Source organism: Xenia sp. Carnegie-2017, unplaced genomic scaffold (assembly GCF_021976095.1).
Source record: "Xenia sp. Carnegie-2017 unplaced genomic scaffold, XeniaSp_v1 HiC_scaffold_22, whole genome shotgun sequence".
In the NCBI taxonomy this organism is placed as follows: Eukaryota; Metazoa; Cnidaria; class Anthozoa; order Malacalcyonacea; family Xeniidae; genus Xenia; species Xenia sp. Carnegie-2017.
In genome coordinates this window covers 14,658,641-14,685,959 of record NW_025813485.1, presented here as the reverse complement: position 1 = coordinate 14,685,959, position 27,319 = coordinate 14,658,641, and the positions used below count along the sequence as shown (strand labels likewise).

The 27,319-nt window shown below is 33.9% G+C and overlaps 2 protein-coding genes and 1 long non-coding RNA gene across 4 annotated transcripts; all 3 read right to left on the bottom strand.

Annotated features, from left to right (window-relative positions):
- Positions 1-2,298: 2,298 nt before the first annotated feature.
- LOC124446303 lies at positions 2,299-11,279 on the bottom strand. Its single transcript, XM_046997151.1, has 10 exons — positions 11,105-11,279; positions 6,789-7,022; positions 5,991-6,308; positions 4,384-4,722; positions 3,864-3,933; positions 3,688-3,763; positions 3,343-3,445; positions 3,188-3,237; positions 2,701-2,826; positions 2,299-2,624 (listed from the first exon to the last, which is right to left on the bottom strand). Exons 2-10 carry the CDS (start codon positions 6,880-6,882, stop codon positions 2,505-2,507), a joined length of 1,296 nt encoding a protein of 431 aa, XP_046853107.1. The 5' UTR covers positions 6,883-7,022; positions 11,105-11,279; the 3' UTR covers positions 2,299-2,504.
- LOC124446305 lies at positions 7,457-11,083 on the bottom strand. Its single transcript, XR_006948393.1, has 2 exons — positions 10,119-11,083; positions 7,457-8,019 (listed from the first exon to the last, which is right to left on the bottom strand). It is a non-coding gene; the product is annotated as an uncharacterized LOC124446305 (long non-coding RNA).
- Positions 11,280-11,849: 570 nt separating the features above from the next.
- LOC124446301 lies at positions 11,850-27,299 on the bottom strand. Of its 2 annotated transcripts, XM_046997142.1 has the most exons (11): positions 26,376-27,299; positions 17,384-17,617; positions 16,619-16,936; positions 13,836-14,208; positions 13,659-13,734; positions 13,314-13,416; positions 12,959-13,020; positions 12,481-12,606; positions 12,360-12,405; positions 12,185-12,261; positions 11,850-12,044 (listed from the first exon to the last, which is right to left on the bottom strand). In XM_046997142.1, the coding sequence occupies exons 1-10, from the start codon at positions 26,470-26,472 to the stop codon at positions 12,209-12,211; spliced, it is 1,488 nt and encodes a 495-aa protein (XP_046853098.1). In that variant the 5' UTR covers positions 26,473-27,299; the 3' UTR covers positions 11,850-12,044; positions 12,185-12,208. The 2 variants fall into 2 exon arrangements, with proteins under 2 accessions (XP_046853098.1, XP_046853099.1); XM_046997143.1 differs by lacking the exons at positions 11,850-12,044; positions 12,185-12,261; positions 12,360-12,405; positions 13,659-13,734 and having other exon boundaries at positions 12,535-12,606.
- Between the last annotated feature and the right edge of the window lie 20 nt (positions 27,300-27,319).

The following is a 27,319-nucleotide window of genomic DNA, read 5'->3' as shown; positions in this document are numbered from 1 at the left end:
CTTTTCAACTAGGGGAAGTGAAGTGAAATAATTGTCTGCAAAAAGCTTATGATTTTTACCAGAAGATAAGCTTGATGCAAGTTTCAATACAACCTCACCGCTTATACCAACATCTGAACAATCAACGATTTCTTCTGATGCCCCTTCATAGACCATAAAGTCATGCATAAATCCATTTGTTGAAGCCTGTGCCCATAACTTGTAGCCCTATTTGGTTGGTTTATTTGGCATGTACACACGAGGACCATGTTTACCTTTGAATGCTACCATGACCTCATCAATGGATTGGTGCTCTTCACGGGTAACTCTTAGAAAATTTAGTCTCAGCTGATTTAGCCATGGTCGCAGTTTCCAAATCCCATCTTTTTTTTGATCATCAGTAACTTCATTGTTGTTAGCAAAATGAAGTGAGCTAAGGAGCTTTTGGAACCGATTCCGACTCATCTCATCAGCAATAGCTGGAAACCGAGTGGCACTTTCCCAATAAGCTTTCACTGATGGAAGCTGAATCAACCCCATGAGGAAATACATGCCAATTAATTTCTCCAGCTCATTGACTGATGTATCTACAGAAGCACCATAATTTTCTACACTGTAAATATTTGTTTGTTCACAAATATTTTCAATCATCTCGTTTGTATCAAATTGATGAAAAAATTCCAATGGTGATGGCTCCGAACCCATGACCTCTGCGGTGCCGGTGCAGTGCTCTGACCAACTGAGCTATGAAGTTCACTCAGTGAGTGACCTTCATACTGAGTGAACTTACTGAGTTCACTCAGTGACTTCATAAGCTCAGTTGGTAAGAGCACTGCACCGGCACCGCAGAGGTCATGGGTTCGAATCCCGTTAAGTCACCTGATTTTTTCAGGTCCTGAGACGATTGCTTAAATTGTCCAGCAAAGTGCGAAGATCATATCTTCATTTAATTTCAATTACCGCACTGCATAAAATTATTCATAAATGAACAATGTGACATATTTGGCACGTCTCAATTCAAACGCATTCCACGATAAAAATTTTTTATTTTAATGCCATTATTCAACTATATTTTATACCTTAACTATAGCTTGTATATATGAAACAGCTAAAAAGTTATAGCTTTACCGTTTAAGTGCAATTTCTATCGCGAACAACTCAAGGACATCAATACAATGTTCGAAGCGTGATGGCAGCCATTTTGAAATCAAAATATATAGTGCTTGTCCCCCCCGTTTATTGAGTTTAATGATTTAATATGGCGGCCAAGAGTGCCATATATGTCACAATGGGTATTAAAGAGAGAAAATAAATATTTTAAAACAAGGATGTTCCCATCATAGACATGTGACATATATGTCACCCCGGGTATTTAAGGGTTAACATGTAATTTGAATCTTATGAACTTCTATAAATATTTTGTATGAAAAGTTTCAACTCCATGTGTTACACATGATACCATGAATGTCTTGAAGATGATTATTGCCTTCCATCACTGGCACGAAGCCAAAGGGGAGGGGGGAGGGGGGGAGGCTTGAACTCCCCTACTTTTTTCCCAAGATAAAATTTTGCTCAAGCCTAACTTGATGCAAAGTAAGATAGGTAAATAAGTAAGATAAATTTAGTAAATGTAAGTCATATCCCTGCCTAGTTCAATATCGTGGCACTGCCCTGCATCATAACTGACAATATCAAGTAAAAATATGTGGTAGCTTGGATTGGCAGCAACAATTATTAGAAAAATTTTAGGTAATTCACAATAGAAACGACTAAGTACCATTCTCCCAAAGCACTTTGTGGGGCCTTTCCTGAAATCTTTATTTTTTATGGTCATAAAAGGCAAGGGTGATTGAACTTTAGAACAAAACATAAAATCATTGTTTGGGAACATAATTTCTCCACACTGACTTATGTATACCCGTACTGCGTACCCCTTGCCAAAATTTGAAGAAAGGAAGAGCCGGTTAAAAAAAAGTTTTAAAGTGCACACTCTTTAAAAGTAAAAAAATTACACTAGGTGGATTAAAGATTTGTGGTTCCTCAACGTTGAGGTATCGGTTTTTTAGGCACCATATGTACATTTGAAAAACCCTCGCGCAATTATGTTTCTAATCGCTGAATGTGTGTCGATCTTTGCAAACGAAATTTACCGACTTAATCCTTCGATCGCGTTTGCATACATGTAACTACTGTGTAGGTCTGTTTTTTAAACCATCAGCATTTACGCTGTTGCGAGTGTGTTGGCTTTTTTGTTTGAAAAATTTTATGGCAAAAGACACTTCGCACAAAAAGCTGTAAACGAAAGCCGGTTTATATCAATTTCTTGCTAAAAAAGACGTGTATATTTATTAAATGTTTTTCTGTATTGTAAATCATTTTCTATTATTATGTTCACAATTATTAAATAGATTCTCACTGTATACTACTAAAATTAGCTAATGATTAGCAAATTTTGTCTCTACAATGGACTTGTGTGTAGCTTCTAAATGGTCTAATTATACAAAAAAGATTACTTTTACTTGATCTCATATTGCGTTTCTTCGTTTTGCAGCCATTCGTATTTTTTGGAGATCAGTGGTGGATTCATTTTTTACTTTACATTCTTGAAAACAAGCTTTTTCTTGAAAACATAGCACTTGACCATTCTTTAAAAAACACAGAATAAAACAATCTGAAACCTAAGTCTCTAAAAATTATACTTAAGTAGTCAGTTCACCTAACCTGACAATAGCAACGACGACATTCACCGTCGTCCCAATTGTCTCTGTTCTTATAAGTTTTTCCTTTATACAAACATTCGTCGTTTTTCAATGTTAATTGAGAAAACCATCTTTGTAAGGCTTTAACCTGCAATAGAACAAAATTTCAGCTACTTTACATAATATACACAATGTCATGTCACCATCAATACTAAAGCACAATGAACGCTAAACTTGCATAGGTGAAAAATTGGACCCAAATTAGTTTAAAATTTTGATTATAGTTTTATGATATCTCATCAGTCTTATTTTCGTAAAAAACATGGCCTCCTTTTCAATACAAGTCAAAAGGTCACCGTCCAATGGATAAAATTAATAATGCTTCTTGCAAGTTGCAATCAACCCTTGGTGATAATATCGTTATTTTGATGGCCATTAAGATGTTAGTCTTGAGTTCGTCAGTATGTATTATTATAATAATAAAAGACGAAAAAAAAGCAAACTCATACTTCTGCAAGCAGCTCCTCAATAATTTTGATTGTACTGGGAAACCGAAAATCTAAAATAAAAGTTTTTTTGTACACAATATTTGACTGCTGTGTCAAAAATATACAACTCAACAATAGAATACAATCATCATATATACTACGTAAGATTTTCTTACGTTTGCATGTCTTTCCGTCCAAATCAAGTTCATACATCACTCTACAATGACATTCGTATCCTCCCATAGTGTTGTTACATAGTTGAGAGCAGCCACCATTTTCCTATCAAATGATTAATTTAATTTTCATCTTAGTAAATTAAAGCAAGATTGCTTTGTTCGACATTTGAAGGGTATGTATATAACTCATCATTTATGTGATAGTCAAGTGCTTTTTTCGATACATCTGACATCTCTATGAATGTCAACAAATAACTTTTTTCATCATCTTATTTAATGTAGAATTTACACTTCCCATCAACTTTGCTGGTTTTCTGGCCAATAAATACAACTTACAAGACCTACCACTAAACATTCATTTATATCAATGCAACGACTCGAGTTGGTTGGATCCAATTGATATCCAGGATGGCAAGAACAACTGAGTAAAATATAATGTACAGATCAACGTACATTTATACGACCCAGTTTGTAAATGAAAAAATCGTTATATATATGTTCACTATAAATGCAGAACAAACCTGAAACCTTCTTTCGTATTATTGCAAAGTTGATTACATCCTCCGTTATTTAGGAGACATTCGTTTGTACCTGAAATCAAAATTTCCTAAAACTTAGCTGACTTGAACTATGAATATCTGCCATACTTTAACCCTGTGCGTTCCAACTGCTCTATAGGTTTTTTATTTTTGTGCACAAGCTATTTCAAAACAGCTTCTCCGTAACACTATTCTCACTTAGAAATTGGTTAGTATTTGAAAACATTTTACTGTCAGATGAGCCAATGGAAGTCCAACTACTTATTCCATCAAAGGATTTTACAGATCTTCCTCAGAAACGTTTGCTTATTTGCTAAGTTTTCTATACACCCTGTAGTGTAGTTTAGGTATCGTGGATAAAAAATCAAGAGTGAGTGAATGATAAAAATATTTTCAAAGTTGAAGTTTTTCAACCAAAATGTCTTGTTGCCTTTGTTTTTCACAACAGGCCCCAGACCCCGCTGTATATTGAGTTTTAGTCTATTAGAAATCAATGATGTACCTCCAACATTGACGTAAAATGAAACAACGTCCCTCCCAGGAGGATTGTTGGTAGTGGCAACACATTTGTAGTTTCCATCATCTCTCACAAAAGAGATTGATTGGATAATCAACTGAGGGACACCGTTTAATCCATACTGATCCTGTTCGCAGGCCAATGAATCGATTTTTGGAATATTTTTCATTTTTTTTCCAATACAAAATATAATTTCTTTGCCATCCTTATAACAAGTGATATTTGGAAATGGAAATTCCTCAACAAAAAGCGTTATCTCAGCTTTCTTAGTTTCATTAAAATTAAAAGATTTTTTCACAGATTTAAATTTAGCCGCTCTTCTTTCTACAAAAAAAATAAACTTTTGTTAGTTAAAGTTTCTTTACATACAAGGATCAGACAACAATTTAAGATAAACTTTAAAAGTCTTAGTATTAAATATAGCTATGACCTAGAGATTGCATCCAATATTGACATATATTACTAAATATAAATCAATATGGCGGTGTATCCATTGTCCAAGACTATGTTCAAACTGAACTCAGATAAACAATTATAATAATAAGTAAAATAGTTAGTAAATAATCACAATTACTCTAATGATCAATTTTTGCATACACAAATACGATAGCTAAATGTTGTTTTCTACGCTTGAAGTTTACTGGTTAATAATTCAAGTTGAATGTGAGAAAAGTTGATTATTGTATAGAACCTCGCTAGATCAATGAAATTAGCCAAGTTTTTTTTATCAAATTTTTCGAAAGACAATTACAAAAACATTGTAAACTTTGGTTAAAATTTAGAAGAGGTGCAACCCTCAACCTTCGGTCTCGGGCTTGCACTGACCTGCTCTCTAGTTTTCTCAAAGGACTCCTCAATTTGCATAAGCCTGTGCATACACAGTAATCATCTTTTATTTCTTAAATAATCGTTAGTGACCAATAAAATAGTTTTCACTACATATACAGCCGATATTTATTTATTCAAAAAGAAAAACTGTAATTCTTTTTCATTCTCTCTCAAAATCAATGAAGCTCTTCACATTAATAAAACTAATCCTGATCTAAATGTTCAAATTCGCCATTACAACACTTTCTTTACTTTATAATAGGGCTAATTTCAGTTATCACTTTTCTCATCTTAAATAGTTTTGTTCAAAAATAACTTTAATTAGATCACATTCCCTTTCAATGTAAATAATTTATTCATATCGTATCTTCCTATACTGTATCATACTTCGTAGAATTAATCATTTCAAACTGAAGATGGCTTTTTGTTAACGTCAAAACATGCTTCTTTTAAAAAAATCGTCGTTTTTATCAAATATATAATAAAATATCATTGACAAGTTTTCTGCTGTCGCTACTCGGAGTTTCACGCCGTAAGGCGATCTTCAGTCAACTCCGAGTAGCGACAGCTAAAACATGTCAATTCTATTTTATTTTATCTTACCCTCTACCTATTTGAGCGCTCTTTTATCCAGGGCTATTTTCATATATATATGTATATCCGAAATTCCAACGTAATTCTAATCATTCAATGAACATTAAGGACTCAATTTTTTTGGCATTATAGAATTTGCATGACTTTGCTTAATACAAAATTGAACCTACCTATGACTTCTAGAATGCGTGTTGCGGATAAAATTTTCCTGTTATTTTTTCCATCAACTTTACATCTGTAAACACCTGCATCGTTTATAGACACTCTTGGAATGCGATACACTTCAACACTTTTTTGAGGAGTTGTTCTAACAGTAATAAGATTTTCAGGAACATAATCCTCAACTTCTGTACCATTTAGTCTTCGTCGTCTGGACCATTTAATTTTTGTTGATCCTTTTCCATACTCACAACGAAATTCAAAGTTTGAGCCTTCAGTAACTCTACTGGTCACATCTTCTGGATAAATCGTAAATTTATATTTTCTTGCTGCGAAAAGAAACGATAACAATCACTAAAATTGAAATCAATAAATAAATTTGGACACACTCAATTCGTTTAAATGGTAGAACAATAAAAAAAATGCCATGTACTTTTTACTAGAGCAAGACAAAAGCATAACAAAATAAAATGGCGTGTTTTATCATAAATTAAATGTAGTGTGATACATTGTGTATCTGCTGTAGGAAATTCAAACGAAGCGAACATAAAATAGTCATTCAATTCTTTCTTTATAAAACAAACAAAGTTTATGTCAAAGATGTGATGTGAAGTTGAACAGAACTTCTGAAATTGTTTCCAAAAATATAAACGCCTATCAAGTTGACAGCACATCTTTATTTTCTTGTCTGCATTGAATCAAGACAAAATGTAGTGTTTGCCTTGGCATACAAATACATTTAAATTTATATGTGGTATATGTGAAAGAAATACAAACGAAAGTATTCATTGACGTTTTAATACACATACCTGGTTGGACAATAAGATAACCCAAGAAAATTGTTTTTTTACTATCAAAAATACATGAATATTGCCCACCATCCAACACTTTTAAATCAGACATGATGAGAAATGTTCCGTTGACTTTGATTCTGTCGCTTGCAATTATTTTCTTATTGTTATGAAAAAATTTCACAGTGCTGTCGCCAGTCAAGGTTACATCACACTTAAAGATTTGTTGAGTTCCAGTTTCCTTTGTGACAACTTCAAAAACATAAAATAGTTAGATAACAACAAGTAAAACTCAAATCAGAAGAAAATATGAAGAAAATATAAACCATTAGGAGGTGATAAGTAAACCTTTCAAAATGCTTTTGTGTAGTTTTAGACGCATAATCTTTGGCAGATATGTATGCTTTCGGCAGTGACTATCAATATTACATTAAAGAATGTGTGTCAACCAAAATGTTGATCACGCATGGTAGCTTATGTTATTATTTGTTGTCCATGGAACTTTGACCAACCGGCAACTTTAAAATAAAATTTTTAAGTAATTTTAAAAGTTTTGAGTTGAAATGGCGTTGTTTCCTAAGTGTGGAAGTACAAAACGTAAAGTTGAACAACACCGGATTCGTTTACATATTGAACTATACCAGGAGAGGATAAGACAAAAAGAGTTAAATAGAATTGCACAACAATCAGATAGTGAATTTGCTGCTTATTTTTTTCAAATTTTGAATGAAGAGAAAAACGTACCTTTAGTCCTATGTCTATAATTTACAACTACAAAACTAGTAAATTGCCATTAAAAAATAACAGCATTGAGTTTTACATACAATATTTCGAAGTTTGTACCAACTCAGCACTCGCAATTACAATCAAAATTTTTAAATGTTTTTTTTGCTGAATTTTTCAGCTAAATTAAATGACGTATACTATCTAACTAGGATTCATTGCACCAATGGCTCAAAAATGTAACGTTGTTATAGAGTTAACTGCGTTGTAAACATAAACAAAAGCGCGCAATGAATTGTGGTTGACATACATTCTTTAACAACAAAGCCTGTTCAAAAGAGTAGGGTAGGGAGAAAAATATCACAACAACATACTCCATATGTTGGACACTGAATTTGACCCAATAAATCACTTTTTCATCGAGAGTCATTAATGCAATTATTAGCAATAAATTTCACAGTGCTGTTGCCAGTCAAGGTTACATCACACTTAAAGATTTGTTGAGTTTCAGTTTCCTTAAAGAAAACTTCAAAAACATAAAACCAACTAAATTGTTGTATAACAAAACGGTCAACAACGCTTTTGCACGAGTCTCAATTACGCAGAATCAAGAGTCACCATGGGTGCATACATTTACTCAGTATTTTTAGTCCCATATACTCAGGATTTCTTGCAGTGAAAACCAGTAAAAATCGCATTCGGAAAAAAATCAAGAAAATATGTACCAATTAAGAAGTGATTGACCTTTCCAATACTTTATGTAGTTTTTAGACGCATAATCTTTGTCAGATATGTACGCTTTGAGCAGTAACTATATCATTCATACAAGTCGTGCTGGATTGACACATCTATTTATACATCTCATAGCACTGGGGATACTTCAACGTCTCAAGTTGCGTCAAAAAACTTTGATATGAAAGATATGATGGGTGCTACAGGATGGTCAAAAGTACAAACATTTCATCGCTTTTATCATTTCAATACACATAATTTTAATTGTGGAACGCTGTTTTAGAAACATTGACCTGATGAGTGACTGTATAGAGTTTTCTGATTTATTTATGTTTTGATTAAATTGGTTCCTTTGGTTATTTTATGAATGCTTTTTTTGTCATTCCAAATTTCCAAGTCAATAGCCAATGACGTAAGAGAATTAGAAATTATACAAGCTATTAGCACCATTAGGCGTTAGTGAGGAATGGTTGAGGAATGGAGGAGTTGTCACAAGCTTCCACTTTTTCGTTTAATTTCCAATTTCAATATTTGTAATGAAATCGGTTTGAGCGTAGTGACGTACGTTGTGAAGGACATTCGAAATAGTCAAAATGTACAGTGAAATGTTAAAAAACTTTTAGAAATTCTTAATAAATTGATAGAAAATGAACAAATTTTTGACAATATAAAAATACTCACTTGTACCTAAAAGATACATTTTATATAACAATTTGTTGAGTAGTTTTAGATAATGCAAAAATATTTATAATTATGTTTTGATTTGCGCACGTCGTTTCCTGTAGTCAAAATGATAAGTGCACTTAAAATGCAAAATATAACATTCAGCCGACCGTTAGAGCCCGCCGCACACTGGTAAACTTGCCGCGTGTATTTCGTGTGAAAAAGTAGTGTGCGCGGAAGTTTTGAACAACATTTGTCATTCGTGACTGCATCTAATATCAAACGCGTTTGATATTAGACTCATCTGTCACGAATGACAGATGTTGTTCAAAACTTCCGCGCACACTAGGAAATTCTGTCGATCACACTTGTCACGAATAACAATACGCGCGGCAAGTTCACCAGTATGCGGCGGGCTTAAGTGTGTGTCTGTATTTGTACTCGTAGTTATCTACAGTGACAAGTATAGTTTTCAAATGTCATGCTTGCACGAAATAGAAGTATCCTGGGTGACAAAATGATTTGTTTTATGTTAAAGTAAATGCTGAAAATAACAACACAAATTTTGTGTCATAACAAATCTGAGTGCAGACTGTACAACTCGTAAAAAAACAAATGTTATGAAGACTGAAAAGCAACAGCACAACAGTGTGGAATTTTCTCTTCATATAGATGAATTTAAAGTTCATAATACAGTAGAAAATGCGTGGCCATACTAATCACAAATTTATTTAATTAAAAATAAAGAGTCTTTGTGTGATGTTGATCAAAAAGCTACCAAATGTAAATCAATGTCAAAAAAACCTATCTGGCAGTAAAATGAACAAAAAATACTGAAATTTGATCACAAATGTAGTGAAATATGAAATATTCCAGTGGCAACACTGTCGACATTATTGGCTCTAATTAGTTCTAACAAGGTCATAATTGAAAGATTGAATGGTCCATATGTTCTAAACCCGATGACAGACTGGCTATTGAAAGCGAAAGTGAAAAGAGAAAATCCTTTCACATCGTTTATTTTTCTTAAGAACGCCTTTATTACTGTATGAGCATAACAAATACACAAAGAAATAGCATTGTGCAGCGTTAAGAAAATGTTAAAACAGACGTGTTAAACCTTAAACAAGTAGTGTTCGTCATGGTAAAGAATTTTTTTTTTGGCATATTCGGCGTTTGCTATTTTATCTAGAAGTCTAAGATAAGAAGCATGAATCAAAGAAAACTTACAGCTTGGTAGAGATCGCGAGAATACTCCAACGATTATGGACATAATTAGAAAGAAAATTACTCTATAACATCTTGATTTTGAGCAAATGAACACCATGATTGACAAACAATCCAATACGATAAAACGAACTTAATGAAGATAGTTTAAACAACAGAACCTGTCGTCTCCTCCTGCTAAACCAATTTAAACCGTGAGCTCATGTAGAACAACTAAATGTCTGGTTTGGGGGGATGTTACTTTGTGTACATCCGGCAATACTTCCGACGTATATGAAGATGTCAAGGTTCGTATTAATTTGCACTCAATATAGACATGAAAATAACAATAAACGGATGACCACTAAGTACAGTCAAAATCTCGACATACGATTTCTTTTTCTCGACTATCAATTTATATATTTCTCAACAGACAGTTTGTTTTGTTGTATCTCATCAGGCACTTTTTTCATCTCAAGTATTCAACACATCATTTCCATTTTTTCAAGTATCAATTTTCATTTCTGGTATAACTTTTTTTCTCAACAACCAATTGTCTAATCTCGACAGTCAATTTCTTATTTTTTTCACTCGACTGTCAATTTATAAAATTAATTACACTTTTGTCAACTTTGACTTGCCATACACCTGCTTCAAATTTTCGCTTCGTCAACAACTTTTGCAAGTTGCAAGAATAAACATTGGACTTTTAAGCCAGGTTTCCATATGATCGTTCCTGTCGTAAGGATCGTCTTTGTCGCTTGCAATTTGTAGAAGCGACAGAGACGATCATATGGAAACTCTCAACTCAAACGACAAAAGCGATCCTTACGTTAGAAACGATCCTTGCGTATCGATCGTTTGAGATAGACTAGAATTCTATCCTTGCGACAGAAACGACCGGAAACACCTTTTACGCGCTTGCATTTTTTTAATGGAAACCGGTGCAAAACGATCGTTACGCCATAGCGACTTGATATATCCCATAATACATCCGTAATTCCACGTACTTCTTGAACAAGAGTATGAAAAATTCCAAGACGTTCTCTTCTTTGAAACATGGGACGAACTCAAAAACGATGTTTTCTTTTTTGCTTTCGCTCTCGCCTTCTTCTCAGCACACGCAAAAGAAAATAACACGCTACAAGTCTTCCTCTTCGATTGACTGCCGCCATTTTGAATACATCATACAGCAAGTGTTTGGTGACTAGTTCAAATTAGATACGATGCATACGATTAATGGAAACCAGTTCATCGCAATAATCGCTTCTGTCGTTTGATTACCGCAGGGGACTTTTTCAACAGACAGAAACGACTCTAGCGACAGAAACGATCATGTGGAAACCAGGCTTTAGGTAGCATATATAACTTTCTAAACATCCATGATCCATTACAGGTTTTGGAATGGTTATGTTGACAAATACATTGAGAGAGAAAATTTCGTCATAAGTTATAAGCACTGCAGATAAAAAACACTTCTTGCCTGGCTGTGTGAGTAGTACGTTTATAAAGTCGCACTACTGACTACGAGCGACTAAAGATGTCGACAATGTTTAAAATGTGTGTCGATCCTTACAAACGAAATTTACCGACTAAATCCTTCGCGTTTGCATACTTGTAGCTACTGTGTAGGTCTGTTTTTTTGAGCCACCAGCATTCACGCTCTTGCGAGTGTGTTTGCTTTTTTGTTTGAAAAATTTTATGACAAAACACACTTCACACAATAAGCTGAAAACAAAATCCGGTTTGTATCAATTTCTGGCTAAAAAACGCAAGTGTTTTTTACTAAACTTTTTCTGTCTTGTAAACCATTTTCTATTATCATGTTGACAATTACTAAAAATATTCTTACTTTATACTACTAACTCTAATGATCTTTGTCTCTAATACAAAAAAGATTACTTCTACTAGATCTAATATTGCATTTCTTGTTTTGTTTCTGGCCATAGTCTAAAAAAAATAATACTAGACTTGTGAGATGAAAGATTGTTGTTTGAAATGTTTGTTTAGAAAAAGTTTTAAATGTAATACTGGTATTGTTTTGATATAATGCTTTGTTATAGTAGCTACATAACCTACGTTAAACCTACTTGAATTTCTGCTCGTTTAATTTCTTACTTCTTTTGATTACTGCTGCTACCCACTGCGGGATATAGTGCTGGAGAGTCTATAAAAGAGTTTGGTTTTTTGTTGGTTAGACAAACGGTTGTTTTTGCAGCCTTTCGCATTTTTGGAGATCGGTCATGGGATCATTTTTTACTTTACCTGCTTGAAAACAATCTTTTTCTTGAAAACATAGCACTTGACCATTCTTTAAAAAACACAGAATAACAAAATCTGAAACCTAAGTCTCTCAAAATTATACATAGCAGCCAGTTCACCTAACCTGACAATAGCAACGCCAACATTCACCGTCGTCCCAATTGTCTCTGTTCTTATAAGTTTTTCCTTTATACAAACATTCGTCGTTTTTCAATGTTAATTGAGAAAACCGTCTTTGTAAGGCTTTAACCTGCAATAGAACCAAATTTCAGCTATTTTACATAATATAAACCATGTCATGTCACCATCAATATTAAAGCACAATGAACGCTAAGCTTGCATAGATGAAAAATTGGACCCGAATTAGTTTAAAATTTTGAATATAATTTTATATCTCAGCAGTCTTATTTTCGTAAAAACATAGCTTCCATTTTCGTACAAGTCAAAAAGTCACCGTCTAATGGATAATATTAACAATGTTTCTTGCAAGTTGCACCCAACCTTCGGTAATAATATCGTTGCTTTGATGATCATTAAGATGGTTGTCGTCAGTGTATATTATTGTTGTAATAAACTGACGAGAAAAAAAGCCAAACTCATACCTCCGCTTGCAGTTCCTCAATAATTTTAACTGCACTTCCAAAAGTTTCACAAGTGGGACAATCTAAAATAAAAGTTTTTTTGTACACAATATTTGACTGCTGTAATAAAGTAAATGGTTTGAACCCGGGAGTATCGTTACATGTTTGTAAATGTAGATCGTCCAGGTTGGTATAGTCCTGTGAAGGACTGTTTTTGTAGTTGTCGAAACGTCAGTCAACAACAACAAAAACAGTCCTTCTCAGGACTATACCAGCCTGGACGATCTACATTTACAAACATTTGACTGTTGTGTCAAAAATATACAATTCAACAATAGAATACAATCATCATATATACTACGTAAGATTTTCTTACGTTTGCATGTCTTTCCGTCCAAATCAAGTTCATGCATCGCTCTACAATGACATTTGTATCCTCCCATAGTGTTGTTACATAATTGAGAGCAGCCACCATTTTCCTATCAAATGATTAATTTTATTTTCATCGTAGTAAATTGAAGCAAGATCGATTTGTTCGACATTTGAAGGGTGAGTACATAACTCATAATATAAGTGATAGTCAAGTGCTTTTTTCGATACATCTGACATCTCCATGAATGTCAACACATAACTTTTTTCATCATCTTATTTAATCTAAAATCTACTCTTCCCATCAACTTTACTGGTTTTTTGGCCAATAAATACAACTTACAAGACCTACCACTAAACATTCATTTATATCAATGCAACGACTCGAGTTGGTTGGATCCAATTGATATCCAGGATGGCAAGAACAACTGAGTAAAATAAAATGTACAGATTAACGTACATTTATACGACCCAGTTTATAAATGAAAAAAATCGTTATATATATGTTCACTATAAATGCAGAACCAACCTGAAACCTCCTTTCGTATTATTGCAAAGGTGATCACATCCTCCGTTATTTAGGAGACATCCGTCCTTCCCAGGAGGATTGTTAGTAGTGGCAACACATTTGTAGTTTCCATCATCTCTCACAAAAGAAATTGATTGAATAATCAACTGAGGGACACCGTTTGATCCATATTGATCCTGTTCGCAGGCCAATGAATCGATTTTTGGAATATTTTTCATTTTCTTTCCAATACAAAATATAATTTCTTTGCCATCCTTATAACAAGTGATATTTGGAAATGGATATTCCTCAACAAAAAGCGTTATCTCAGCTTTCTTAGTTTCATTAAAATTAAAAGATTTTTTCACAGATTTAAATTTAGCCGCTCTTCTTTCTACAAAAAAAAAATAAACTTTTGTTAGTTAAAGTTTCTTTACATACAAGGATCGGACAACAATTTAAGATAAACTTTAAAAGTCTTAGTATTAAATATAGCTATGACCTAGAGATTGCATCCAATACTGACATACATTAGTAAGTAAATCAATATGGCGGTGTATCCATTGTCCAAGACTATGTTCAAACTGAACTCAGATAAACAATTATAATAATAAGTAAAATAGTTAGTAAATAATCACAATTACTCTAATGATCAATTTTTGCATACACAAATACGATAGCTAAATGTTGTTTTCTACGCTTGAAGTTTACTGGTTAATAATTCAAGTTGAGTGTGAGAAAAGTTGATTATTGTATAGAACCTCGCTAGATCAATGAAATTATCCAAGTTTTTTATCAAATTTTTCTAAAGACAATTAAAAACATTGTAAGCTTTGGTTAAAATTTGAAGAGGTGCAACCCTCAACCTTCGGTCTCGGGCTTGCACTGACCTGCTCTCTAGTTTTCTCAAAGGACTCCTCAATTTGCATAAGCCTGTGCATACACAGTAAACATCTTTTATTTCTTAAATAATCGTTAGTGACCAATAAAATAGTTTTCAATACATATACAGCCGATATTTATTTATTCAAAAAGAAAAACTGTAATTCTTTTTCATTCTCTCTCAAAATCAATGAAGCTCTTCACATTAATAAAACTAATCCTGATCTAAATGTTCAAATTCGCCATTACAACACTTTCTTTACTTTATAATAGGGCTAATTTCAGTTATCACTTTTCTCATCTTAAATAGTTTTGTTCAAAAATAACTTTAATTAGATCACATTCCCTTTCAATGTAAATAATTTATCCATATCGTATCTTCCTATACTGTATCATACTTCGTAGAATTAATCATTTCAAACTGAAGATGGCTTTTTGTTAATATCGAAACATGCTTCTTTTAAAAAAATCGTCGTTTGTATTAAATATATAATAAAATAGCATTGACAAGTTTTCTGCTGTCGCTACTCGGAGTTTCAGGCCGTAAGGCAATCTTCAGGCAACCCCGAGTAGCGACAGCTAAAACTCGTCAATTCTATTTTATTTTATCTTACCCTCTACCTATTTGAGCGTTCTTTTATCCAGGGCTATTTTCATATTACTATATATATATATATATACATATATCCAAAATTCCAATGTAATTTTAATCATCACATGAGTATCAAGGACTTGGCATACATTGTTTAACGCATACGCTTGGTGTAACGCAAGACAACAATTTAACATAAACTTTAAAATTTTCTTAATAAGTAAATATTAACGCGCGTTGACTTGCAAAAACGTTTGATGCAAATAGGTAGTTGGACTTCATCTGGTTCATCTGACAGTAAAAATACCAAAAATATAATAATAATATTTGGTGTGAATATTTTGTTTATGAGAAGCATTTTAGAAATTGCTTGCGCACGACAATGGCACAGATAAATAGTCATTGCTATTCAAAAAACGAGATGTTGTTCTAACTTACAAACTTTTATAAAATTCGGCTGTTGCGCAAGCAAACGTTTAGCTTTCACATTGCAGAATATTTTGAATTTTTCACTATGCATAAATTTGAGTACTAATGCAAACTTGAATAATTGATGAAAGAATACAGTTTAGCCAGATCGTGAACAAATTCGTAGTATTGTGAGATCCCGAGTTATTCCAAGGTTTCCCGTCAACTTCCGACATTAAAAATTAGATGTAAATGTAATATGAACTTTTTCTCATTTTTGTAAACTTTTGACGTAAGCGAACATGAATATTTTAAAATTTCATATGGCAACACTGAAGTAAGGTAGTAAAAAAAGGAAAAACGTAAAATTATCCGAGATTTGGATGCCTAGCATTTGCGTACGCTTTGACCCATTTTTGCAAAACTTTATTATTAGCTGTAACAACATATGCCATAATTTAACACAATTATGTGTTCCAATTGCTTTTTAGCGTTGTCATTTTCGCGCGCAAAATATTTCAAAAGTGCCCCTTGGAAACATAATTATCGTCCTAAACATAGTCATGATGGGCGATAATTTTGCTGTCAGATGAACCAATCAAAGTACAAATACCTATTTCAACCAAAGGTTTTTGCTGATCTTGGGCGCTGATTACTATAGGAACGTTTTCCTGTTCATGTATAATCGTCAATCATGAATAAAATAGTGCTCAATACAAAGTAGAGCTGATATTTATCAAAAAGAAAAACTGCAATTCTATTTAATGTTATAACTTCACGATTAATGCAATCATTATCTTATTAGTATATAAATAAATCCAAAATTCCAATGTAATTCTAATCATCCAATGAACATTAAGGACTCAATTTTTTTGGCATTGTAGAATTTGCATGATTTTGCTTGATACAAAATTGAACTTACCTATGACTTCTAGAATGCGTATATTGGATGAAATTATCCTGTTATTTTTTCCATCAACTTCACATCTGTAAACACCTGCATCGTTTATAGACACTCTTGGAATGCAATACACTTCAAAACTTTTTTGAAGAGTTGTTCTAATAGTAATAAGATTTTCAGGAACATAATCCCCAACTTCTGTACCATTTAGTCTTCGTCGCCTGTACCATTTAATTTTTGTTGATCCTTTTCCATACTCACAACGAAATTCAAAGTTTGAACCTTCAGTAACTTTACTGGTCACATCTTCTGGATAAATCGTAAATTTATATTTTTTTACTGCAAAAAGAAAAGATAACAAGTGCTGAAATTGGATTAAAAAAATAATTTAGACACACCTTATTTGTTTAAATAGTAGAATAATTCAAAGAAAATACCATTGTTTTTACAAAAACATTGGACAAAAACATGTTATGTATTGTCTTAAAAAACATATCCACTTTAAAATTTAAATATACACAAAATAGTTACATAAAGCAAACAAAGTCTATGTCAAAGATATGATAAATAATCGAAAGAACATCTTATTTTGTTTCAAAAACATAAAAGCCAATGAGCAGTACAGCACAACTTTACTTTTTGTCTTAGACAAAACGTATTATTTGCCTTGAAGAGGTTGCATATACTATGAGGCAACTCAATTCATTTGTGTACGGTATGTGTAATAGAAACACAAAACACAAAAAATACTAAAGAAAGTATTAATTAATGTTTTGACACACATACCTGGTTGGACAATAAGATAACCCAAGAAAATTGTTTTTTTACTATCAAATTTACATGAATATTGCCCACCATCCAACACTTTTAAATCAGACATGATGAGAAATGTTCCGTTGACTTTGATTCTGTCGCTAGGAATTATTTTCTTATTGTTACGAAAAAATTTCACAGTGCTGTCGCCAGTCAAGCTTACATCACACTTAAAGATTTGTTGAGTTCCAGTTTCCTTTGTGACAACTTCAAAAACATAAAATAGTTAGATAACAACAAGTAAAACTCAAATCAGAAGAAAATATGAAGAAAATATAAACCATTAGGAGGTGGTACGTAAACCTTTCAAAACGCTTTTGTGTAGTTTTAGACGCATAATCTTTGGCAGATATGTATGCTTTCGGCAGTGACTATCAATATTACATTAAAGAATGTGTGTCAACCAAGATGTTGATCATGCGTGGCGGCCATTTTCTGGGTCGAAAAAATGGCAGCTTGTGTTATTATTTGTTGTCCATGGAGCTTTGACCAACCGGCAACTTTAAAATAAAATTTTTAAGTAATTTTAAAAGTTTTGAGTTGAAATGGCGTCCTTTCCTAAGCGTGGAAGTACAAAACGTAAAGTTGAACAACACCGGATTCAGGGGCGGATCCAGGGTGGTGCAACTGATGCGAGTGCATCAGTCAAAAAATTGAATATTTCACAACATTATAACTTACAATCAATACGAGCAAAATGCCTGAAATATATCAGATTGGAACGTTTATAGTTTCTAAATGCTTTAAATACCTTAACACTGACAATATATTGACAACAGATGTAGATTGATCATTGAGAAATATTGTTAAAAGCCTTCGTAGATTGTTTACATGTGAGTATCATATTGATTACAGCCGCATTATTAAAAAATGCGTCGCTAAATATGGCGTTTTTATGTGTCGACATTTTTGGTGAAAATTTGTTTCATCACCCAGCTACACTGAGCTGAATTTGTATTACTACGTCACGGTGGCTAGATAGTGAATCACTACGTCACGGTGGGGAAAAAGTGCACCAGTTGGTGCAACAGTCCCGAGTCTCTTTGGCCGAGTGAACCACCTAAACGTCACGAATTTCATTGTTTTTTAGCCTACGTCACGGTGGGAAATCGCTGCTGACTGTTGCACTTAAGCCCACGAACACCAAAATTTCATTCTGACTGGTGCACTTGAGCCAGCGTTATAATTCAAACCTTCAAAATTATAATTACATGACTATGGCATTTGGCTTATTTATATCTTGAAGTCATCATGGCTGAAAGTAGGCATATTTACGCTCTTGGCTCATTGATTCAAGACAGTAAAACCAGTGAGATTTCTTCTGTAAGAAAGGATTATGAAGCAAAAGTCTCTGCTGCCATTCCGACTAAAACAGACCTGTTTCGGAAAGGAAAGCTGGCGAGATTCCAAGAGTTGCTTATCCCTAAGCATGGGAGATAATTGGCGGGCTTTAAAGTAAGTAGGTTGAAGCTTACTGCTTACTATGCTTGACATTGTAATGCATAGCTATAGGTCTATACTTGTATTTATGTAATGCTTATGGCTTACTCTCTTTAATGTTAGGAATATGATGGGAAGGGGCACATGGGGTGTTTATTCCCTGTTGCATTTATTTAAAATTCAAAGCATCCTGACCTGCATTAATCTATTAAATGGAAATTTACTGTATTGTATTTTACAATGTCAATTTTCAAACTCCATGTCCAATATTGTTGGCTCAATGAAATTTAGCCAGTAGTATAATGCAATGCTTTGGATTTATGCCATAACTAGTGTGCACATAATTATGCATGTTGTTGTGCCAAGTTTATAAAATGTCATGTAACATAAGATCACAAAACATTTTATTCACTACTACATGTTTGAATTTGGGTAATCCTGCATATTTATACTGGAGATTTCTTCGGATTAAAGTCACTGGCAGAAGTCTTACGAACTTCCTGGAGAAATCTCTACTCTAATTGTGCTCACACGGATATTGTGATTTCAAAGTTACTTAATATACATAAAAATACAGGAGGTAATAATTTAATATGACATTACTTCAGGATATTTCATAGATTTATAAATATTCCATGTAATATGTTGTAATATGTGCTCAATGTGACAGACAGAGAGGGCACATTTTTCATACATTTTGCTTGTTTATAAATACTAACTTTCTGAGCTATGCAATGTGTTGAATGTAAGAGCTATGCTGTACCAACCATGTTATTCATTAGAGTTTTTCATTTTCATATTGCATGCCTAATATTGTCAACTCCCTGAAATTTAGCAAAGCAAACTGTAATTACATATTATTTCAGCCACAACAATTCTTTCTTATTTCTTCCACACCTAGCTTGATAATGACTTTCATATGAAGTTGAAATATTGCTTTTAATCTTCTCTTACCCAATATACATAAAGATATTAGAGCAACAGTTCTATATTGTAATACTTTAACATATTTCATTGTATATTACATGACCGTATTTTATTTTTGCATATGTGCATCCTGATCCTTATGTATAGGAGTCCTCACCATTGCACTTTGATGGAGCTAGGAGGGCACATAGTATTAGCTATTAGGTACGTACTTGTACTCCCCTTAAAAGCTGGTCTCATGAATTTGGTTGGGAAAGTATAGCACTGGCATTACCATGCTTAGATTCAATTATCTAAAAAAATATTTATGGATTGTTAAAGGCAACCCAAAAAATTACACCTCGAACTTCATGTTTAGGCACACTTAAACGCGATCGTAACTTGATGGAAGCTCAAACTGAATCGCATAAGAAGAAAAGGCTTGATGTCAGTGAAGTTGATCCTTTAGATATTGGCAATTTTGTTGGTCTGGCAAATATTGATGATGACAAAAAGTTCAATCTTTTACAACATCATTGGAAGCCTCCGCCATCTTTTGTTTTTCCTTATCGTGAGTTTGGCTCTGTAAAATCAAAGCGTCGTAAGTTTTCGCAACAGTGGCTCCATCAATGGAAATGGCTGTGCTATTCTAAACTCTATGATGGTGCATTTTGTCTGCCATGTGTACTGTTTGGAAAAGAGACTAGTCACAATGGTAACAAACTCACCAATCTTTTTAAAGAACCGTTGACCAACTGGCAGAACGCGGGGAAAAGGCTTGAACATCACGACAGAGCATCTTCCGTTCACCGAGACTCTGTTCTGCGTGCATCTTGTTTTGAAGAAGTAATGCTTGGGAATGCTGATGGTATAAATGAGCAAGCTGATAGTCTCCTCAGCAAAAGGATTAAGTACAATCGCTGTATTCTGCGTGCTATGGTTGAGACAGTTATTTTATGTGGCAGGCAAAATCTAGCTTTAAGAGGTCACCGTGATGATTCTAGCCATTATTCATCAAGTAATCCGGGAAATTTTCAAGCCCTCCTTGATTACAGAATTTCTAGTGGAGATAAAGTACTGGCGGAACATTTTAAACTGGCTAAGAAGACTGCAACTTATCGTTCCAAGACCATTCAAAACAAACTTGTCACCATTTGTGGGAAGCAAATTTCTGACAAGATTGTTTCTGCCATTAACGACAGTGATCTTCCCATTTACTCAGTTCTGGCTGACGAAGCAGCAGATTGTGGAAATATAGAGCAAATGCCCATTGTTCTACGCTATGTCGATCAGAACAAACAAGTTAACGAACGATTCATTTGCTTTGTTGACTGCAAAAATGGGACGACTGGTCTTGCTTTGGCCCAAAATATCGAACAGACATTAAACAACGTTGGGCTCCCTCTTATAAATTGCAGAGGTCAGGGATACGATGGAGCTAGTGCAATGTCCAGTTTAAGAAAGGGCGTATGTGGTCGTATACTTGAGAAGAATCCGAAGGCACTATATGTTCATTGTTCCAGTCATCGGCTAAACTTGGTTGTTGCCAAAGCTTGCTCACTTTTGCCAGTAAAAAAACATGTTGGGTCAAGCTCAAAAGATAACGTCCTTCTTCAGCAGCTCTCCAAAACGTTCACAGTATCTTAGCGAAAAAATGATGGAATACGGCTTGAAATTCAAAAAGTTGAAGTCGCCATCCACAACTCGTTGGGTAGAGCGAATAAAATCTCTTGATGGTTTTCTGGATGCATATGCTGTGATTTACAATGCGTTGGATTACATGCAGTTTGGAGGTTGCAACAATGAGTTCAAAGATGCAACCAGTGATGCACAAGCCCATTTTCGGAACGTTGAGAGTTTTGAGTTTATTGTTTCTTTGGTCATAACTCAAAATATTTTAGATTATACGTTACCTTTGACTGTTCAGTTACAACAACGGAAAATCGACATCCTCCAGTCAATCAAATTGATTAACCTTTTGAAAGATGAACTTGTCAGGTTACGTTCTTCTGCTGCCACTTACCACGACATCTTTTATGACACTGCTCTTGAGCTAGCTCATGAAGTAAAGCTCGTCAATCCCGAGTCCATGCCTCGGATATGCAACAGGCAAACAAACAGAGAAAACTTTAAAGTTACAACACTACGCGATTATTACAGAGTCAAACTCACTATTCCTCTTCTTGACCATGTCATTGAAGAAATTCGATCTCGTTTTCCAACGGAAACGTGTAATCTTTACAATGGCTTTTATGTTATCCCTCACAATTTCATTCATTGCGAAGGTGTTAACTGGAAGAGCGAGTTCATGAAATTCCTAACTGCCTACAAAGATGATATGCCAAACTTTCGCGCTGTTCACGCAGAGCTAGAGTTGTGGGAGATGAGCTGGAAGAATGGCTATGAAAACGTAGAATACGACAACATTGCTGATACTCTAAATAACTGCAATGATACGGCGTTTCCTAATATCTTCGCTGCTCTGAAAATTCTCGCTGTCATTCCTGTTACTACTTGTGAATGTGAGCGCACAGTCTCGGCCTTACGTCGAATGAAAACGTGGTTGAGAAGCACTATGTCAAACAAAAGATTGAACGGTCTCGCTATGATGCATATTAACAATGACGTTAGCGTTGATGTGGAAGAGATTATCGGCACATTTGCCAGGCAAAACCCTTCCAGGATGCAGTTTGTTGATATTTTTGAAGATAAGTGACCTTGATTCACCTGATTAACGTTTTCAATATTTTTATAGCACGTCTGCACTCTACACATTCCTGCTGCTGTTGGAGGAGTGATATTATCAACAAAAGAAGAAGAATGACATTTATCATTACTTGTTGCCTGCCTTTGGTACGATGATTACAGCGTGAACATTTCTTTGCTATATCTACTTATCTTTTTCTGCTGTTGTTGGAGGAGTGATATTATCAACGAAAGAAGAAGAATAACATTTATCATTACTTGTTGCCTGCCTTTGGTACGATGATTACATCGTGAACATTTCTTTGCTATATCTACGTATCTTTTTCTGCTGTTGGAGGAGTGGTATTATCAATGAAAGAAGAAGAATAACATTTATCATTACTTGTTGCCTGCCTTTAGTACGATGATTACATCGTGAACATTTCTTTGCTATATCTACGTATCTTTTTCTGCTGTTGGAGGAGTGATATTATCAATGAAAGAAGAAGAATAACATTTATCATTACTTGTTGCCTGCCTTTAGTACGATGATTACAGCGTGAACATTTCTTTGCTATATCTACGTATCTTTTTCTGCTGTTGGAGGAGTGATATTATCAATGAAAGAAGAAGAATAACATTTATCATTACTTGTTGCCTGCCTTTAGTACGATGATTACATCGTGAACATTTCTTTGCTATATCTACGTATCTTTTTCTGCTGTTGGAGGAGTGATATTATCAATGAAAGAAGAAGAATAACATTTATCATTACTTGTTGCCTGCCTTTAGTACGATGATTACATCGTGAACATTTCTTTGCTATATCTACGTATCTTTTTCTGCTGCTGTTGGAGAAGTGGTATTATCAATGAAAGAAGAAGAATAACATTTATCATTATTTGTTGCCTGCCTTTAGTACGATGATTACATCGTGAACATTTTTTTGCTATATCTACGTATCTTTTCTGTTGTTGTTGGAGGAGTGGTATTATCAATGAAGAAGAAGAATAACATTTATCATTACTTGTTGCCTGCCTTTAGTACGATGATTACATCGTGAACATTTCTTTGCTATATCTACGTATCTTTTTCTGCTGTTGGAGGAGTGATATTATCAATGAAAGAAGAAGAATAACATTTATCATTACTTGTTGCCTGCCTTTAGTACGATGATTACAGCGTGAACATTTCTTTGCTATATCTACGTATTTTTCTGCTGTTGGAGGAGATATTATCAATGAAAGAAGAAGAATAACATTTATCATTACTTGTTGCCTGCCTTTAGTACGATGATTACATCGTGAACATTTCTTTGCTATATCTACGTATCTTTTTCTGCTGTTGGAGGAGTGATATTATCAATGAAAGAAGAAGAATAACATTTATCATTACTTGTTGCCTGCCTTTAGTACGATGATTACAGCGTGAACATTTCTTTGCTATATCTACGTATCTTTTTCTGCTGCTGTTGGAGAAGTGGTATTATCAATGAAAGAAGAAGAATAACATTTATCATTATTTGTTGCCTGCCTTTAGTACGATGATTACATCGTGAACATTTTTTTGCTATATCTACGTATCTTTTTCTGTTGTTGTTGGAGGAGTGGTATTATCAATGAAAGAAGAAGAATAACATTTATCATTACTTGTTGCCTGCCTTTAGTACGATGATTACATCGTGAACATTTCTTTGCTATATCTACGTATCTTTTTCTGCTGTTGGAGGAGTGATATTATCAATGAAAGAAGAAGAATAACATTTATCATTACTTGTTGCCTGCCTTTAGTACGATGATTACATCGTGAACATTTCTTTGCTATGTCTACGTATCTTTTTCTGCTGTTGGAGGAGTGATATTATCAACAAAAGAAGAAGAATAACATTTATCATTACTTGTTGCCTGCCTTTAGTACGATGAATACATCGTGAACATTTCTTTGCTATATCTACGTATCTTTTTCTGCTGTTGGAGGAGTGATATTATCAATGAAAGAAGAAGAATAACATTTATCATTACTTGTTGCCTGCCTTTAGTACGATGATTACATCGTGAAAATTTCTTTGCTATATCTACGTATCTTTTCTGCTGTTGGAGGAGTGATATTATCAATGAAAGAAGAAGAATAACATTTATCATTACTTGTTGCCTGCCTTTAGTACGATGATTACATCGTGAACATTTCTTTGCTATATCTACGTATCGTTTTTTGCTGTTGTTGGACCAGTGGTATCAAGTGTGATTAATGGTCAAAAACTTGTGCTTCAATTGTAAGATATAAAAGGTTTCTTTGCGTTTCACGACAAAAAATGTGCGATGCTTCTACCTTTTCAAAATCACTCGTGGATTGGAATGATGCCTTTCTGATTGTAAGTTTTGGCGAAAGTATGAAACTTGATAAATCTGATAATAGTAATGAAAATGTTAAAAGGTTAGTGGAATTTTAGATTTTATATCATTGAAATTTGCGAAAAGCTTACAAACTAAGTAAAGCCAAGTTTTTTTAAAAATTCTGTTGTCAAAACGCAGGAAATCGCATTTCCGAAGGTCTAAAATATAAAAAGTTTCCGGGGGGGGGGCATCCTCCCAGACCCCCTACAGAGCTAGCGCTTTTGGCGCTCGCAGTGGTGCATCAGTCACGAAAATTGCTGGATCCGTCCCTGACCGGATTCGTTTACATATTGAATTATACCAGGAGTGGATAAGATAAAAAGAGTTAAATAGAATTGCACAACAAACAGATAGTGAATTTGCGGCTTATTTTTTTCAAATTTTGAATGAAAAGAAAAACGTAGCTTTAGTCCTATGTCTATAATTTACAACTAAAAATTAGTAAATTGCCATTAAAAAATAACAGCATTGAGTTCTCCATACAATAACTTTATTTTCTAAGCATTTTAATAGAAATATGTTCTGCAAAGTGAAATTTACTTGTACCTGTGCCCGTTTCGAAGTTTGTACCAACTCAGCACTCGCAATTACAGTAAAAACTTTTAAATAATTTTTTTTGCTGAATTTTTTTTGTTATGCAACTAACTTGTTGTATAACAAAACGGTCAACAACGCTTTTGCTTGGGTCTCAATTACGGAGAATCAATTTGTTGAGTAGTTTTAGATAATGCAAAAATATTTATAATTATGTTTTGATTCGCGCACGTCGTTTCCTGTAGTCAAAATGATAAGTGCACTTAAAATGCAAAATATAAGATTAGCCGATCGAACTTAAGTGTGTGTCTGTTTTGTACTCGTAGTTATCTACAGAGACAAGTATAGTTTCCAAATGTCATGCTTGCACGAAGTAGCTGGTATCCTGGGTCACAAAATGATTTGTTTTATGTTAAAAGTAAAGGCTGAAAATAACAACATGAATTTTGTGTCATAACAAATCTGAGTGCAGACTGAAAAGCAACAGCCTAACAGTGTGGAATTTTGTCTTAATGTAGATGAATTTAAAGTTCATAATACAGTAAAAAATGCGTGGCCATACTAATCACAAATTTATTTAATTAAAAATATAGACAGTCTTTGTGTGTTGTTGAAATTTGATCACAAATATAGTGAAATATGAAATATTCCAGTGGCAACACTGTCGACATTATTGGCTTCTAATAAGGTCATAATCGAAAGATTGAAAGGTCCATATGTTCTAAACCCTATGACAGACTGGCTATTGAAAGCGAAAGTGAAAAGAGAAAATCCTTTCACATCGTTTATTTTTCAATAGTTTAAGAACGCCTTTATTACTGTATGAGCATAACAAATACACAAAGAAATAGCATTGTGCAGTGTTAAGAAAAATGTTAAAACAGACGTGTTAAACCTTAAGCAAGTAGTGTTCGTCATTGTAAAGAATATTTTTTCTTTGGTAAATTTGGCGTTTGCTATTTTATCTAGAAGTCTAAAATAAGAAGCATGAATCAAAGAAAACTTACTGTTTGGTAGAGATTGCGAGAATATTCCAACGATTATGGGCATTATTAGAAAGAAAATTACTCTATAACATCTTGATTTTGAGCAAACAAATATCATTATTGACAAACAATCCAATACGATAAAATGAACTTAATGAAGATAGTTTAAACAACAGAACCTGTCGTCTCCTCCTGCAACTTAAACCGTGAGTTCTTGTAGAACATCGAAATGTCTGGTTTGGGGGGGATGTTACTTTGTGTATATCCGGCAATACTTCCGACGTATATGAAGATGTCAAGGTTCGTATTAATTTGCACTCAATATAGACATGAAAATAACAATAAACGGATGACCACTAAGTACAGTCAAAAATCTCGACATACGATTTCTTTTTCTCGACTATCAATTTATATATTTCTCAACAGTCAAGTACTCAACACATCATTTCCATTTTTTCAAGTATCAATTTTCATTTCCGGTATAACATTTTTTTCTCAACAACCAATTGTCTAATCTCGACAGTCAATTTCTTATTTTTTACAACTCGACTGTCAATTTATAAAATTCATTACACTTTTGTCAACTTTGAGTTGTTATACACCTGCTTCAAATTTTTGCTTCGTCAACAACTTTTGCAAGTTGCAAGGATCAACATTGGACTTTTAGGTAGCATATATAATTTTCCAAACATCCATGACCCATTCCAGATTTTGGAATGGTTATGTTGACAAATACATTGAGAGAGAAAATTTCGTCATAAGTTATAAGCACTGCAGATGAAAAATAATTCTTGCCTGGCTGTGTGAGTAGTACGTTTATAAAGTCGCACTACTGACTACGAGCGACTAAAGATGTCGACAATGCTTAAAATGTGTGTCGATCCTTACAAACGAAATTTACCGACTTAATCCTTCGCGTTTGCATACTTGTAGCTACTGTGTAGGTCTGTTTCTTTGAGCCACCA